Here is a 16,110-nt window from a genome sequence, read left to right as displayed (position 1 = left end):
GGGGGGGGGGGGGGGGGGGTGATTTATATTTAAAAAAGATATTTTTTTTGGGATTTTTATTTCACATGTACGATAGTAGAAGATGAAGAGTTGCCTTCTTTTGTCCATTGTAGTGGTGATATGTTTCCATTTCCAGTTCATGTGGCGTATGAATTTTTTTTTGTAGATTTATGTACTTGTTTATGATTGGGTTCTCTTACAAATTTAAAGATGTTTTAACTTTTAGTTACAATTATTTCTTTTTTATCCTCACGAAGGTGTATCTGACAGATTTTTTCCGTAGAGAGTGGAAGTAAACATTCAATGTGGAGACAGATAGGTGTCCAACTTTCAATATTAAGTCCAGAGCATTATGGTCATGTTGACTGGTCAATGTACATGCTTCCTTTTTGTTCGTTAAACAGTTTTGTCACCATTTTATTTTCTGTTCTGTGATTATTTTTTTCCTTTGTCTTTAATTCTCTGGGACTACTTTCGTATGATTCTGTTTTAATTTTTCTTTCCAGATATGATGGTATTATTGCTGACTCCTTGGAAGCAGAGAGAGCAATCGCAAGGTTTTTTTTCTTTTCTTTTTCTTCATGGCATAAACTACCTTGTGGAGTCGTTAGTCATGTAATCTTTGTCTATACTTGCAATGTGGTAACTGGTTGTTGGTCTAACGGTATTTGTGATGTGCTTCATGGACTTAGTTGCAATAGGCATGACTACAGAATATGGGCACACAACTAGTGCAACTTTTATTTTTTTGATTTTTTTTATTATAAACTATTGTAGTTGGAATTGTGTCCATCTCTTCCTTTTTAGATTTTGTGTTAGTTTTTAGATAATAGATATTAAGAACACGTCCTAATTGCTTTTGATCAACCGGAAATTCGTTGATGTTTAAGCATGGGATTCTGTTAGTCTCATGTTCATTGGTACATAGCTTATTGGAGATTTAACATGCTAAATGTGAATTGAGAGGGTTTTATAATACATTGTTTCATTTTAAAGTATAACCTTTAAGCTCCAAGAGCTGGGCTATTGGTCTAGATATCAAGGCAACATATTTCATTTTAAAAGTGAAATCTTTTAGCTTCAAGGGTTGGGCAATTGATATACATTAAGTGAGCCGTATAGATTGTTGTAGAGGCACGTTTATAGAAATGCGAAATAGGTGGCAAACGTGTGCATGACTCAACTAGTTAAAATATTATTTTTCTCATAGAGGGTAGATTGTTTAATCCACTCCAACATTGTTGGACTCAAAAAAAAAAAAAAAAAAAAAATTAAATAAGTGAAATTGGTGGCTTATAAAGATTGAGTGTACTATAAGTAAATTATTTTTTCACAAGTGAAATAACAATTGAAGATGTTGTAAACCACAAGTTGCTCTAAGAGGGAAATTCAACTTTCAAAATGTAATTTCAAATATGTTTTCGTTGGGATATTGTTATGAAAACAAAAGGCAACTTATAAACTTAACTACCGAGTACTGTGAGTTAGTTTGATTGGAAGAGCTATCTTATAGAGAAGTTATCAAAGCTGACCTGCAAAAAAAAAAAAAAAGAAGTTAACTTACTGTCTGTCGATATATTTCTACATTTAAGAAATGATAAAAAATAAACTAACAAATTTGTTAAAAAATAAATTAGCCATGATCAGTGTTCACGATTCTAATAAGAATCCAACCCACAATAAACAGTGCCTGTTTTTTAAGGAACATTATGTATGGAGATTCCAATGGTTCTGATTTTAGTGGGAGGAATTGGTAATAGTTTCAAAGAAACAAGACGTTTAGCTTACATGTGAGCTTGAAACTTGTAAAAGAAACTGCGATGAAAAGGTAAGTTCATGGGTTTGCTTGTGCAGATAACAATATCTCGGGTTCTATTGTTTCACATGCTTAAAAGCATATGATAATCATGTAACATATCGTTTTAGTTTGAGAATTGAGATACTATGATTAGTGAGGTTTATATTTCTGCAGCCTTATGCAGGAACCTTTTTGTTCATTACCACTCATATGGATTGTTCGAGAAGATACCCTAGCCAACCGCTTGCCAATGTATGAAGAAAGGGGCTGGAAACGTCTTATTTCACATTGGAATAGTTCTTTCAGAAGGGCTAATGTTGTCGTGTTCCTTGACTTTGCCCTCCCAGTAATTCTTGCCTTCATCTCTATTTTTTATTGGATGTTGTGGTTATTTATAGTAAGTCTTGTGTTTCACATTCAACACTCTTATGCCTTTGCCACTTTCTTACCATATCAGATGTTGTATAGCATTTTGGACAACGGAAACTTCCATGTGATTCCTGGATCCCCAGCAGATGTTTATGCTGCAGAAAACTACAAAAATGCTCACTCCAAAAGTCAGTTAAGAGAGAAAAATGGATTTGATGAAAATGATATACTGGTTCTCGTCGTTGGAAGTTTGTTCTTCCCAAATGAGCTGTCGTGGGACTATGCTGTGGCTATGCATAGCATTGGACCTCTACTCAAAATATATGCAAAGAGGAAGGAAGTAGGAGGATCATTTAAATTTGTTTTCCTATGTTGTAATTCAACCGATGGGTCCCATGATGCTTTAAAGGTATTTAATCTCTTTTGCACTTTGAACTTACAATTTTATTTATTTATTTGTCATCACTTGGGGGCTTGAAACAGTTTTACTTAGTTCATGTATCATATGGGCGCATTGTGCCTCCTTTGCTTCAAGTGTGTGAAAGGATATCCAAGTTGTATACTGATGTGGAGATTGAAGGGAATACTGTCTAGTTCCAACTTTTATGATGTATAGTTTATCTGAAATTTCTAACTTGATTCTTCTCTGACCATTGGATGATTCATCGCCACTTACATCCTATACTGAAAGCACATGAAGATTGTTTATAAAGGTTATGCTTGTGGTTTGTTTCTTCATTTCCTTTTTATGGTCTTTAACATCTTGTGGTGGGGAGAAAAGGAACAAAATAGAGGCATGTAAAATTATGAAGAAAAAAAGGGAATAGACATTGTTATTGTAATAGCCCAAGCCCACCGCTAGCAGATACTGTCCTCTTTGGGCTTTCCCTTTCGGGATTCCCCTCAAGGTTTTTAAAACGCGTATGCTAGGGAGAGGTTTCCACACCCTTATAAAGGGTGTTTCGTTCTCTTTCCTAACCGATGTAGGATCTCACAATTATATTCTGAAGTTGACGATCGATAGATTTTCCCATTTTTCTTATTGTTCTGGATCCTGGTTGAACAGAATTTGGGTGAATACTGACTTGATGAAGTGTGTAATGGATTAACATATTATTCCGAAGTCTAGCTTTTGTTTTCAAATGATCATGCACCAACTAAACCATGTGAAGCAAGCTTATATTCTAAAGTTTTCATATTATCCTCTTTCTTGTTGTCTAATAATTTTCCAATGATATGTTACCAGTTATTCCAGCATGGAGTTCAATTTGGCCACGTAGATGATCTTCCTTTGCTTCTTTAGGAAGTCAGTCATTTGCTTTCTTTCTTTTTAAACGCTTCACACACTTACCTGGTTTCTCTTATTTTCTTGGGTGTAAAATTATATTGAATTTGCAGGGATTGTTTATTGTTTGATGTAGGATTCTTTTTCTTCTTCATCTTACACTGTTATGCCAATGCTTGTTATTGGCCTCATTATTCTTGATCTCCGTATACTCCTTTTTGGTAACTTTCCTCATTATCATGTACGCTGTTGTTTTACACCTGATTTTTCTCAAAATAATAATAGTAATAATAGTAATAATACTACTAATGAATAAGTAAACAAATAAATAAAAGAAGAAGAAGAAAATAAATTATCCTTCCTAAGTTCTTTTTACTTCACTCTTGGGATCTGTCTTACGACAAGAGAAAAAGGCGGTGTCTGACAAGGGATCTGTCTTTAAACCTACCTGCAGGAAATTGCTTCACGTCTAGGACTTCCTGATGGATCTATAACACATTATGGCTTAAATGGAGATGTCAACAATGTACTGATGATGGCTGACATTGTGCTTTATGGATCTTCACAAGAAATTCAGAGTTTTCCTCCTCTACTTATCCGAGCCATGTCCTTTGAAATCCCAATCATGGTGCCTGATTTACCTGCCTTGAGAAATTATGTAAGCTTGTTTGAGATATGCTGCCATGATGTAACTGCACAACTCCTGACATCCCCCCTCATCTTTCTCCTTGTGCTGTTTCTTATCTCATGCATTTTCTCTGGTTCTGGTTCTCAGATCGTTGGTGGTGTCCATGGGGTTATCTTTCCAAAGCATAATCCGGATGCCTTATTGAGCTCTTTCTCACGAATGATATCAGATGGGAAGCTCTCCAGATTTGCATGTGCTATAGCTTCTGCTGGAAAATTGCTTGCTAAGAATATACTTGCATCAGAATGTGTTACTGGTTATGTACGGCTCCTGGAGAATGTTCTGAATTTCCCATCAGATGTTAAGCTTCCAGGTTCTGTTTCCCAGCTTCAACTAGGGTCATGGGAATGGAATTTGTTCAGGAAGGAAATGGTGCAGATAATTGACAAAAATGCAGATAATGAAGGGAGGATTGCAGCATTAAGTAAATCCAGTGTTATTTTTTCTCTTGAAGCACAATTTACCAGTTTTTCTGAGACTGAAAATGGGACTATGGCGCAAGATGTTCCAACTTCGCAAGACTGGGGTATTTTGGAGGAAATAGAAAATGCTGCAGAGTATGGAACTGTTGAAATGGAAGAGGTATACTATGGAACCCTTCTTGAAATTGGATTACACTCTCGAACCATTTCCTTGTCCTGTTTCTGAACTTCCCTTCTCACTTATCCTTCTTGAATAGACAGCTAAATGTAGAATCGTCTTCCCTTTCTGTAGTTTCAAGAAAGAATGGAGCGAGATCTTGGTACATGGAATCAAATATATCGAAATACCCGGAAATCAGAACAACTCAAGTTTGAAGCAAATGAATGGGATGAAGGCAAGCTTGAAAGGATAGGACAGACTGTAACCATTTATGAGATATACAGTGGTCCTGGAGCTTGGCCATTCATGCACCATGGTTCTTTGTACCGTGGACTAAGTCTTGTGCGCTCCATTTATTCTTTGTTTTATCAAGTGACACTTTCCATTTACTTCTACTTGTTTCTGTTTTCTTAGTCAATTGCGTAAGAATCGGTTTCACTCATCTATTTTTTTAGAACTGCTCATAACTGTTTTATTTCTAAGCCCGAATTCTTTTGGAAATTCATGCTGGAAGCTATTTCATTTAGTTTGAAGTTTTACTAATTTGATGCTTAGCTCTTGAAATTTTCCTTAAAAGTTTTTGAAACTGTGTGGAATGAGTTCCTTCTTTTCCCTTTCTCTTGGATATTCTTTTTCACTGTTCTATTCCAATAATTGAGTTTCGTTCACTTCTTAAGGGCACATAAGCAAGTTTTGATCTTGTTGTGTTTGAGTTTGTAAAGAATTTATCTTAAACTTTATGCAGTCCACAAGAGCACTGAGGTTAAGATCTGATGATGTCAATGCTGTTGGACGGCTTCCTCTCCTGAATGACTCTTACTATCTGGACATTCTCTGCGAGATTGGAGGAATGTTTGCCATTGCAGATAAGATCGATAACATTCATAAGAGACCTTGGATTGGGTTTCAATCGTGGCGGGCTTCTGGAAGAAAGGTATTGATATACTGGTTGACTATTACAAAGTATAAAGTTTGCTGAAGTGTCCCCCTCCCGTTCCTTGGGTGGATAGGGTGTCATACAGAACTACAATTATCAGTCAAGCTTTTATCTTTAAACAGGTTTCCTTACGCACACAAGCTGAAAATGTTTTGGAAGGCACTATAATGGACAATCCTAAAGGAGATGTTATATACTTCTGGGCACACTTGCAAGTGAATCGTGGAAGCACTGCTCCTACTTTCTGGTCACTGTGCGATATCTTGAACGGTGGTCACTGCAGGTAATTTACATATCTCATAGGAAAAACATGTAATCTAAAGCAAGTTTGGATGAATGCTCTATGCTGGGATGACATCATTTGATTGTATTTTACTTGTACATATTTATTTCTCTAGTGCATTTGATTTTTTTGAGCCAGGAAACTGCAAACAATGATTCATAATCCCTTGTTCCTACACATATGAGACATTTTGAGTTTCTGGATGTCATTTGGAAAAGATGTTAAAATCGTATACGAAGAACTGATGCCTGTGTCAATGTCCGTTGTGGATGTGCATACCTTCATAAATGGCCTGAAATTATATAGTAAATGTATATAAAATATGCCTGAGAATGCACTAATGTTCGGTTTTATTTATATTTCATGAACATTTGATTGAGTGGGCTTGACCCTTGTTATAGTTGAGAAATAGCTATAGCTCAGTCTACTCCAAACGATTGCAGAGCCACCTTCGAGAACACCTTTCGTAAGATGTTCGGGTTGTCATCAAATGTGGGAGCTCTTCCCCCTATGCCAGAAGATGGTGGTCGCTGGTCTTCCCTCCATAGTTGGGTGATGCCAACCCCTTCCTTCCTGGAGTTCATCATGTTTTCCAGGTGATTAGTAGAAAGTTTCCTGGAGTTCATAACCCACCCATATACAGTTATTTTCCTTCATTATTTGGTCGTTGTTTTAATGTAAAGGAGGCAATCTACAGGATGTTCACCCATTACCTTGATGCTCTGAATAGAAACCAGAGTCAGCCAAATGGATGTTTGTTGGGTTCGTCATATCTTGAGGTATGGATTTGAATCCAATCCATTTCCTTCCATACAATTCTCTCTCTCTCTCTCTCTCTCAACTCCTGTTAGTTTATATGATGAACAGAAGAAACACTGTTACTGTCGGATATTGGAAATCCTAGTCAATGTCTGGGCTTACCACAGTGGGCGGAGAATGGTTTACATCAACCCTCAATCTGGTTTCCACGAAGAACAGCATCCAGTTGAACAACGCATGAGATTCATGTGGGCAAGATACTTCAACTTCACGTTGTTGAAGAGCATGGATGAAGATCTAGCAGAAGCTACTGACGACGAAGGCAGCAAAGACAAAATGGGGCTATGGCCATTAACAGGAGAAGTCCATTGGAAAGGGATTTACGAAAGAGAGAGAGAAGAAAAGTACAGACTGAAGATGGAGAAGAAGAGAACCACAAAAGTAAAACTAATTGAGCGGATAAAATTTGGATACAAGCAGAAATCACTTGGAGGATGAGATTTAGAATTCTGAGCCTTTCAGAAAGTGGTAGAACAGAAGAGATGAAAAGAAAGACTCTCCTCCTCCTCCTATGATAACATTTGGTACGTAGTAGAGGGAATTTGAGTTCTTTCTGAATTATAATTACTCACACTCTACAGAGCAATATGTTTGTTCCAGGCAACAGAAGTGAGGGAAGGCACAAAAAGGTGAAATTGCAGCTCGGTTCTTGGAGAGGCGCATATTAGCAGAGAAGAACATCAGGTTTTTTTTTTCTTTTGGTTTTGGGAGAGGTGCTTCACTATTCTTTATGATTCTTTCTTCTTTATTCAGCATACCTCGTATATCAACAAGGATATAGGGAAATTCTTTTTGGTACTGTACAACTGAAATATAGCCATTATTAAGGCAATTTTGGTCCCATCATTGTTATGTTTTTGGTTCTTTTTCTCTGTCTGCAAACTTTATTAGGAATCGTGACTCTCTACAATAGTAGATGGTTTCATTGTGATGTTTTTGGTTCTTTTTCTCTGTATGCAAACTTTATTAGGAATTGTGACTTTCTACAATAGTAAATGGTTTCATTGTGATGTTTTTGGTTTTTTTTCTCTGCAAACTTTATTAGGAATCGCGACTCTCTACAATAGTAAATGGTTTCATTGTGATGTTTTTGGTTCTTTTTCTCTGTTTGCAAACTTTCTTAGGAATCATAACTCTCTACAATGATATGATATTGTTTACTGTCGTCATTGCTAACAAATTTTGTACATAGTATCAATAAATTTGCCCATATCTCCTCCTATTGTAGCTTTGGAGGTCTCGTCTGGTAAGTAGTAGCCTAGTCTCTCTCTCTCTCTATATATTTTTTTGCTATAAGATCGAAATATTGACAATAGGTTTGAAATGGAGTTGTTTTGTTTTTAATTTTGAATGTTAAACCACGATTTAAATATATGAATTTTTTGTTCACTTTTAGTTTGGTTTTCTCTGATCCTTTTTAGTTAGTTTATTGTAGATTTTTTTTTTGATGCCGCGACACTCTTTAGTATATGAAATTCGTTATTATTGTTTAATAGAATTTAATTTTTACCGAACTAAATTTAAGATTTACCGAGAGTGCCTAGTCCTCAAATTATAGGACAAAGAAGATGGAATGTTAGAGAGATTTTTTTTGTTTGTAATGTATTTATTATTATTTTAATTTTAAAAATTGCTGTGAATTATTTTTAATTGATTAATGTATTCAGTTAATTAGAGATTAAAATGAAACATTTTTAAAGGTCGAGTTTAATTTTGAACTTTAATGATAAATTTAAATATCTTAATGTTAAAAAATATAATGAACTTTTTTCAAACCAAACATAAAATTTCCATAATTTATAATTCCTAAATTTGAAAAAGATGGAAATGATACAAAAAAAAAAAAAAAAAATTATTATTTGCGTATTTTGAATAAATGATATGAAAACAACTGCTTAACCATTGTTTTCTTTTAAATTATATATAAATTAATAGTCGACATTTTTCTTTAGAAAAAAAAAAAAAAAATTATTATTTGCGTATTTTGAATAAATGATATGAAAACAACTGCTTAACCATTGTTTTCTTTTAAATTATATATAAATTAATAGTCGACATTTTTCTTTAGAAAAAAAAAAAAAAAATTATTATTTGCGTATTTTGAATAAATGATATGAAAACAACTGCTTAACCATTGTTTTCTTTTAAATTATATATAAATTAATAGTCGACATTTTTCTTTAGAAAAAAAAAAAAAAAATTATTATTTGCGTATTTTGAATAAATGATATGAAAACAACTGCTTAACCATTGTTTTCTTTTAAATTATATATAAATTAATAGTCGACATTTTTCTTTAGAAAAAAAAAAAAAAAATTATTATTTGCGTATTTTGAATAAATGATATGAAAACAACTGCTTAACCATTGTTTTCTTTTAAATTATATATAAATTAATAGTCGACATTTTTCTTTAGAAAAAAAAAAAAAAAATTATTATTTGCGTATTTTGAATAAATGATATGAAAACAACTGCTTAACCATTGTTTTCTTTTAAATTATATATAAATTAATAGTCGACATTTTTCTTTAGAAAAAAAAAAAAAAAATTATTATTTGCGTATTTTGAATAAATGATATGAAAACAACTGCTTAACCATTGTTTTCTTTTAAATTATATATAAATTAATAGTCGACATTTTTCTTTAGAAAAAAAAAAAAAAAATTATTATTTGCGTATTTTGAATAAATGATATGAAAACAACTGCTTAACCATTGTTTTCTTTTAAATTATATATAAATTAATAGTCGACATTTTTCTTTAGAAAAAAAAAAAAAAAATTATTATTTGCGTATTTTGAATAAATGATATGAAAACAACTGCTTAACCATTGTTTTCTTTTAAATTATATATAAATTAATAGTCGACATTTTTCTTTAGAAAAAAAAAAAAAAAATTATTATTTGCGTATTTTGAATAAATGATATGAAAACAACTGCTTAACCATTGTTTTCTTTTAAATTATATATAAATTAATAGTCGACATTTTTCTTTAGAAAAAAAAAAAAAAAATTATTATTTGCGTATTTTGAATAAATGATATGAAAACAACTGCTTAACCATTGTTTTCTTTTAAATTATATATAAATTAATAGTCGACATTTTTCTTTAGAAAAAAAAAAAAAAAAAAAAAAAAAAACCAGTAACAAAAACTATATGATTTATTTATTTTGTTTTTAAAGGTGAAGTAAAATTACATCTTTAGCCTCAGCTTCTTTAATATATATATTTTTATTATATGTTATGTTATAAAAACGAAAAGAAAAAGAAATAAACCTAATCGAACCAGTGCGGACCCCGTCTTTTTTTCCCTCGCTTTTGCATTCTTCTTGCCCTTCCACCGCTGCAGCAGCCGCACTGCGAATTCCCGCCGGCACGCTCCACCGTCGCTTCTCTTTCTCCTCTTATTATATCACTTCTTCTCCAACCTCGCGCCGCCACGACTACCTCGTCTTCTTCTGCAGCCCGCATTCTACCTGAAACATACTCTATTCGTTACTTCAAGCGCGCAGGATCGAGAACGGCGCAATCGATTTAGTACTTTTAAACTCCGCCTCGGTGCTCAAACTAGGTATTGACGCTTTCTGATAATCATGGAAGTTTATAGTTTGTTGTTTCTTTCCCGCTCGCATGGAGAACGACAGTTCGTGGAGGTCCTCTTTCCGTCGTGGCATATCAGTTGTTTTGCTTGATTTTTCTTGTTTATTGCGTCCTCTGTTATTTGCCTTGGTAAAAGTAACGACGTGGGAAAAGCTTCATGTACATTGTTGGTTTTTCGAATCCTGAAAGAAATCCGAGTGTTGGTGAAACTTAGTTGTGCCTCTCTTGAAGCGTCGTATATATATAATCCATGGTTTTTCTCATGTTGTTCATTTATCTGAATACGTGCAGTTTTCGAAGGCGTTGTTACCTAGCTAAATGGAGGAGGAACTAGGAAAACCGGTTGCTGAAAGGATCCTTCCTCCGACCGAACAGGTGCTATATGTATACTTTGTGTATACACGTCCCTCCCATAGGTCGTATTTATTTAGTAATGAGCTGACCGACAAATTTTTGTTTGATAAATGATTACAATTAAGTCGTGATTTTCTTGATTTGTTCGCATCTATTTTTACTGTATCGTTCGTACGTAGGCTGCCTCGGGCCTTACTAATTCCTTTGGACAATTATACAACTCCACAGCATTTGACATTTAGAAACTTGTAGAATATTTAATTTCTTAGCTGGGGGGGACACCATTTGAACTTATGATTTTCTTCCATAAAAGTAACAGTTTTTCTTAGAATAAAATTGAAGAGACATCAATAGGAATCAAACTTATGATCTTGAAGGCATGTAGTTTACAAATTGGCCTTTTGACCATTGGACCACCCTAGAGTGTTTAACTTTATATCATCTAGTATACAAATTGCCATTTTTAATGATTGAATTCCAAATGTGTGGTGAAAATCTGTCCTATGAGTTTTTCAAGGTCCTTTCAAAAAGTATGGCGACACATAATTTTGTCCATGAATGGATTACTATGATTCGGAATGTGATTGATGTGAAGTACTACTAGCTTGGGTGTGTTTAAACTTATATCAACCTTGTATCTCGGTTGTCAACGCATTTCAAATGAATTTTTGTTTTATAAACCACTTTCTTGTTATTTTCTCCATCTCAACTTTGAACTTCTAGGTGATGTTTTCTCATGTCAGTCACGTACTTCTATGCAGGAGGTGTTAAATGAGGAAGATGTGAAGATTAAAAAGTATCTACGGGGAGAAGGTGCTAATCTAGAGGTATGGATATGGGCTTTATGCACTACATTTTTCTATTTGTATTTTCTTTTCCCCCTTTTAAATATTCGTTATAATGTTTGATGCTGAATGTCTCTTTCTAGGTTCTGAAAGATAAAAAGTTGAAGGGTCAACTTTCTGTCATAGAAGATTTATATGGGAAATCTGCTAAAGCTGCTGCCAAGGTCGAGAAGGTAAATTCTCATTCTTTAAATCTCTTAAATTATGTGTCTCCAATCAGCATAAATACAAGGGGTATACCATGAAGAGGTGACCCTTAAAGCTAAATGACCACATCTGTTCCCTCCCTTGTCAAACCACTCGCTCTTCAGGATGCACTTGATAGCATTAGACAAGAGAATTTGTTTCTATGAAATGAGCTCAAAGATTTTATTTAATGATCGAAGTTCAACTAGACTTCACATTTCCCTCCTTTTATTTGAATTTTTTCCATTGCACTTGCAATTTTTCCTTTGATTTATTAATTTTTTATTTTATTTTTAGTGGCTTATGCCAAGTGAAGGAGGCTACTTGGAGGCTGAAGGATTGGAGAAGACATGGAGAATTAGACAAGAAACAATTTCTCACGAAGTAGATATCTTAAGTAGAAGAAATCAACATGATATTATTTTACCAGGTTACTCTTATAGCCATTGTGTTTTCTTTGTCATACCTGATACCATTTTCCTTCAAACCATTATTATAAAATTTGTTCCCTTTTATTTGCTTGTGTTTCTTCTTCTCATTGTTGGCCCTTGACTTCTATTGCCTAGCCAACATGTTTATACTCTGTGACGTTGTAAATTTCGGCTTAGGTTCTGTTGCAAGCAATGTGGTTTTCATGATATGTAGAAAGTCTTTCAATTTTCTGGTTGCAAGATTTTTAACTACATTGAGATGTACTCTTCTTTGAGGTTTATGTCATGGAGACTTCTATTTGCTATCAGGTTTTTATTTTTTGTTATTCTTTTCCGTGGGTTCTCTAGAAGACGGCTGATCTTTCTTGTTGTAACATAACTTCAATATTTCTATTCGCATTTTGTCATTTTATGTGATGGAAATGGCCCCAAAATGCACATTTTGTCATTTTTGTACACCTTAAGTTTGTGCTTGGTTTTCCTCTCTCTTCTGTGCAATTAGTTTCTTCAATATATATATATACATATACATATATATATACATATACATATACATACATATACATATACATATACATATACATATACATACATACACATATACATACATACATATATATATATATATATATATAATTCTGCATTCTAGGGAAGTTTCATTCATAATTTGCCTTAAATTTCAGCATTAATTTTTATTATACAATTTATATGTGCAGCTCTTGGACCATATTCTCTTGACTATACTTTAAACGGTAGATACATGGCCATTGCCGGACGTAAGGGTCACCTGGCCCTTGTAGATATGAAGGACCTCAATTTAATTAAAGAGTTTCAGGTATATGGTATCACCCTTGTTAGATTAAGTTGATTTGGTATGAATTTATATAAAAAAGAGATATTCCTCAATGCTAGAATAAGAAGTGAATGGACAAATTTTACGATTATAATTGGATGAAAAATTGTTCTTGGTTAAATAATATTATCATTCATGGTTGACACTCATATTTACCAGGTGCTAATGTAGACAACTTTTTAATTTTGACTTGCAATTATTAATTGAATTGATTGTTCTGCATGCTTCTGTTGACATTTGTGACGTAAATGTTTGTGAACTTGATGGTGGGGTACATGGAAGTCATAATGCAGGAAGTGACGTTAAGAATGATTGCATGATTTGTGATTATTTGATCTGAACTTCATTCTATGCCTTACATTCCTTTTGCAAAATAATTGTGCTGCATCTGTTGCTCCAATTATAGTTCTTGAGAAGTGGGATACAAATATTGAATATGGTAGATGACAAGACTACTTAATGCAATGATAGAGAACCATGTATAATGAGCATGAAGATTTGATATATGATGAACACTAAACTAAAAATTTATAGTCATTTCATGTTATTACTAATTAGAGTTATTCTAGAACATGAGTTTATAATCATTGCTCACGGTCAACTGTCTTCAGGTTAAGGAAACTGTTCGTGATGTGGTCTTCTTGCACAATGAGCTGTTCTTTGCTGCTGCACAAAAAAAGTATGCGTTTTTTTTTTCTCTTTCTTGATTGTTGATTGTTGGTTCATACATGTCTATTTATTAGATGCTTTCTGTATTTTTTTTAAGACAATAAATAGCTCCTTATTTTTGCACAATTGTTGGATGCTTAAATGGAGGCATTTCATTTATTACAAGAAATTTACGATTCTGGATTTATTGTGGAAACTATCTGATGATTACCCCCTCCCTCCTACCTCCTAACTCTCCCAAAGGAAAAGGAAAACTCTTCCTGATATTAGGGCTTTGAATCAAATCTTCATGCTTATATCCAGATATTAGACCTTTAAGTCAATTTATCATACTTATATCCATGTTATGCAATTTCACACTATACACCATTGTCATGTTTTGTTTCAAAAAAAATATTGATAATAAAATTGAGTATTTTGAAATTTAACAGGTATCCGTACATTTATAATCGGGATGGCACAGAGCTTCATTGCCTTAAGGTTAGTATATACTACTATTTGAGTGATCTTCTTTACGTCTATATTTCTCCTATTTCTGATTATAGCAGTTAGTTTGAATACATTGAATACTGTTCACAGTTTTCCCTTGGAGTGTAGTTTATATGAATGCCATTTTGATGCTGTTTGCTTGAACTTCAATACATCTACGGAAAACTCTTAAATTGCGAATGAATCTGATTCATGTCTTTATTGAGTTATCATAGCATGCTCAAAGTTGTGGACCAATATGTATAGGGACCATATGCCTGACCTTTGATAATTAGTTGAATCCTCTTTTAATTCATTTATATGTTGATATTAGAAGTGTTTCAATTCTACAACCGTAAATACCCCGTAGAGGAGAGGTGTCTTTGTTCGTTCTCTGAAGCACATATTATCATGTATAAATTGAACTGACCACGAATTCTTAAAAAAAATGTTTTAGGAGCATGGATCAGTCTTGAGGCTTCAATTTCTGAAAAATCACTTCCTTTTGGCATCCATAAACAAGTTTGGACAGCTTCACTATCAAGATGTAACAACAGGTAGCATGGCCGGTGTCTTCCGTACCGGATTAGGCCGTACCGATGTAATGCAGGTAAACCCGTTCAATGGGGTTATAGCAACTGGTCATTCAGGTGGTTCAGTTGTGATGTGGAAGCCTACAAGCTCTTCTCCTCTTGTAAAGATGCTTTGTCATCAAGGCCCTGTGTCAGCACTCGCGTTCCACCCGAATGGCCATCTCATGGCTACATCGGGTTGCGAGCGGAAAATTAAGCTCTGGGACTTGAGGAAGTTTGAGGTGCTTCAGACCCTGCCTGGGCATGCTAAGACATTAGACTTCAGCCAGAAAGGGCTTCTTGCTTGTGGCACAGGGTCGTATGTACAGATTCTGGGTGATTTAGCTGGATCTCAGAACTACACAAGGTATATGTCCCACTCAATGGTGAAAGGCTACCAAATAGGAAAGATACTGTTTAGACCTTATGAAGATGTTTTAGGCATAGGTCACTCAATGGGTTGGTCTAGCATCCTCGTTCCAGGATCCGGTGAACCCAACTTCGATACTTGGGTAGCAAACCCCTTCGAGACATCGAAACAGCGTAGAGAAAAGGAGGTTCGATCTCTTCTCGACAAGCTTCCTCCCGAGACAATTGCTCTCAACCCCTCGAAAATTGGTACGGTTATGGCCGTAAAGAAGAAAGAAAAGAAGACAAAGAAGGAAAGAGAAGCTGAAGAGGAGTCTGCAATTGATGCTGCAAAGAACATCACCATGAAGAAGAAAACAAAGGGAAGGAATAAGCCAACCAAGAGAGAAAAGAAGAAACGCGAAATTATCGATAAGTCCAAAAAGCCTTTCCTTCAAGAACAGATCAAGGAAGAAGAAGAGTTGTCCCGAAAGAGACCGAGGTCGAGCGAGGAGGTCGAACTTCCCAAGTCCTTACAGAGATTCGCTCGTAAGAAAACTGCAACTTGATCATAACTTTTACATTTATCATAGTTTTGTAGTCTATCTAATCTATAGATTATTATTATTGAGCATTGTTGTTCATAAATTTTGTTTGTTTCATTAAGGAAGAAAAGAAAAAAAAGATGTGGGCAAGAAGGTTTGATTTCCTTTGTAGTGTTTGCTTGCTTCAATCACACAAGCATGCACATTAATTTAGTGTTGCTGGATATATTTATTTCCAATTTGGATCAGAATCAGATAATATTTGCCTTCTATAATTGTTTTTTTTTTACTAATATTTTAATTTTTTTTTCTAGAAGATTAATACTAAATTTTAATCGTAATTTCTTCTAACAATATATGAATGATGTTAGATGAACACGACTCTCCACAATGGTATGATATTGTCTACTTTGAGCATAATCTCCAAACACGACTCTCCACGATGGTATGATATTGTCCACTTTGAATATAATCTCTC

The 16,110-nt window shown here is 34.1% G+C and overlaps 2 protein-coding genes across 5 annotated transcripts in view; both read left to right on the top strand.

Moving 5' to 3' along the window:
* Positions 1–7,601, top strand: part of LOC111445483 — a 9,797-nt gene extending 2,196 nt beyond the window's left edge. For 2 of the 4 annotated variants that reach the window (XM_023083883.1, XM_023083885.1), the window contains 12 exons: positions 271–374; positions 507–557; positions 1,973–2,144; positions 2,256–2,576; positions 3,907–4,110; positions 4,228–4,722; positions 4,855–5,064; positions 5,468–5,656; positions 5,782–5,942; positions 6,386–6,538; positions 6,640–6,721; positions 6,810–7,601. In XM_023083883.1, coding sequence (XP_022939651.1) covers positions 271–374; positions 507–557; positions 1,973–2,144; positions 2,256–2,576; positions 3,907–4,110; positions 4,228–4,722; positions 4,855–5,064; positions 5,468–5,656; positions 5,782–5,942; positions 6,386–6,538; positions 6,640–6,721; positions 6,810–7,199 — 2,532 coding nt within the window. In that variant the 3' untranslated portion in view covers positions 7,200–7,601. Of the gene's footprint in view, positions 1–270; positions 375–506; positions 558–1,972; positions 2,145–2,255; positions 2,577–3,906; positions 4,111–4,227; positions 4,723–4,854; positions 5,065–5,467; positions 5,657–5,781; positions 5,943–6,385; positions 6,539–6,639; positions 6,722–6,793 lie in introns of all 4 variants that reach the window. The other 2 variants (XR_002710862.1, XM_023083884.1) reach the window with 2 other exon arrangements.
* A 2,427-nt stretch (positions 7,602–10,028) lies between these two features.
* On the top strand, positions 10,029–15,902 carry LOC111445539 (probable U3 small nucleolar RNA-associated protein 7). Its single transcript, XM_023083982.1, has 9 exons — positions 10,029–10,332; positions 10,653–10,736; positions 11,477–11,542; positions 11,644–11,733; positions 12,044–12,176; positions 12,894–13,012; positions 13,642–13,709; positions 14,131–14,179; positions 14,625–15,902. Exons 2-9 carry the CDS (start codon positions 10,680–10,682, stop codon positions 15,654–15,656), a joined length of 1,614 nt encoding a protein of 537 aa, XP_022939750.1. The 5' UTR covers positions 10,029–10,332; positions 10,653–10,679; the 3' UTR covers positions 15,657–15,902.
* Positions 15,903–16,110: the final 208 nt, after the last annotated feature.

Source organism: Cucurbita moschata, unplaced genomic scaffold (genome assembly GCF_002738365.1).
Source record: "Cucurbita moschata cultivar Rifu unplaced genomic scaffold, Cmos_1.0 Cmo_Scf00007, whole genome shotgun sequence".
Taxonomy (NCBI): domain Eukaryota; kingdom Viridiplantae; phylum Streptophyta; class Magnoliopsida; order Cucurbitales; family Cucurbitaceae; genus Cucurbita; species Cucurbita moschata.
Note: the sequence above shows the minus strand (reverse complement) of the source record. Positions and strands in the feature narration are given on the sequence as shown.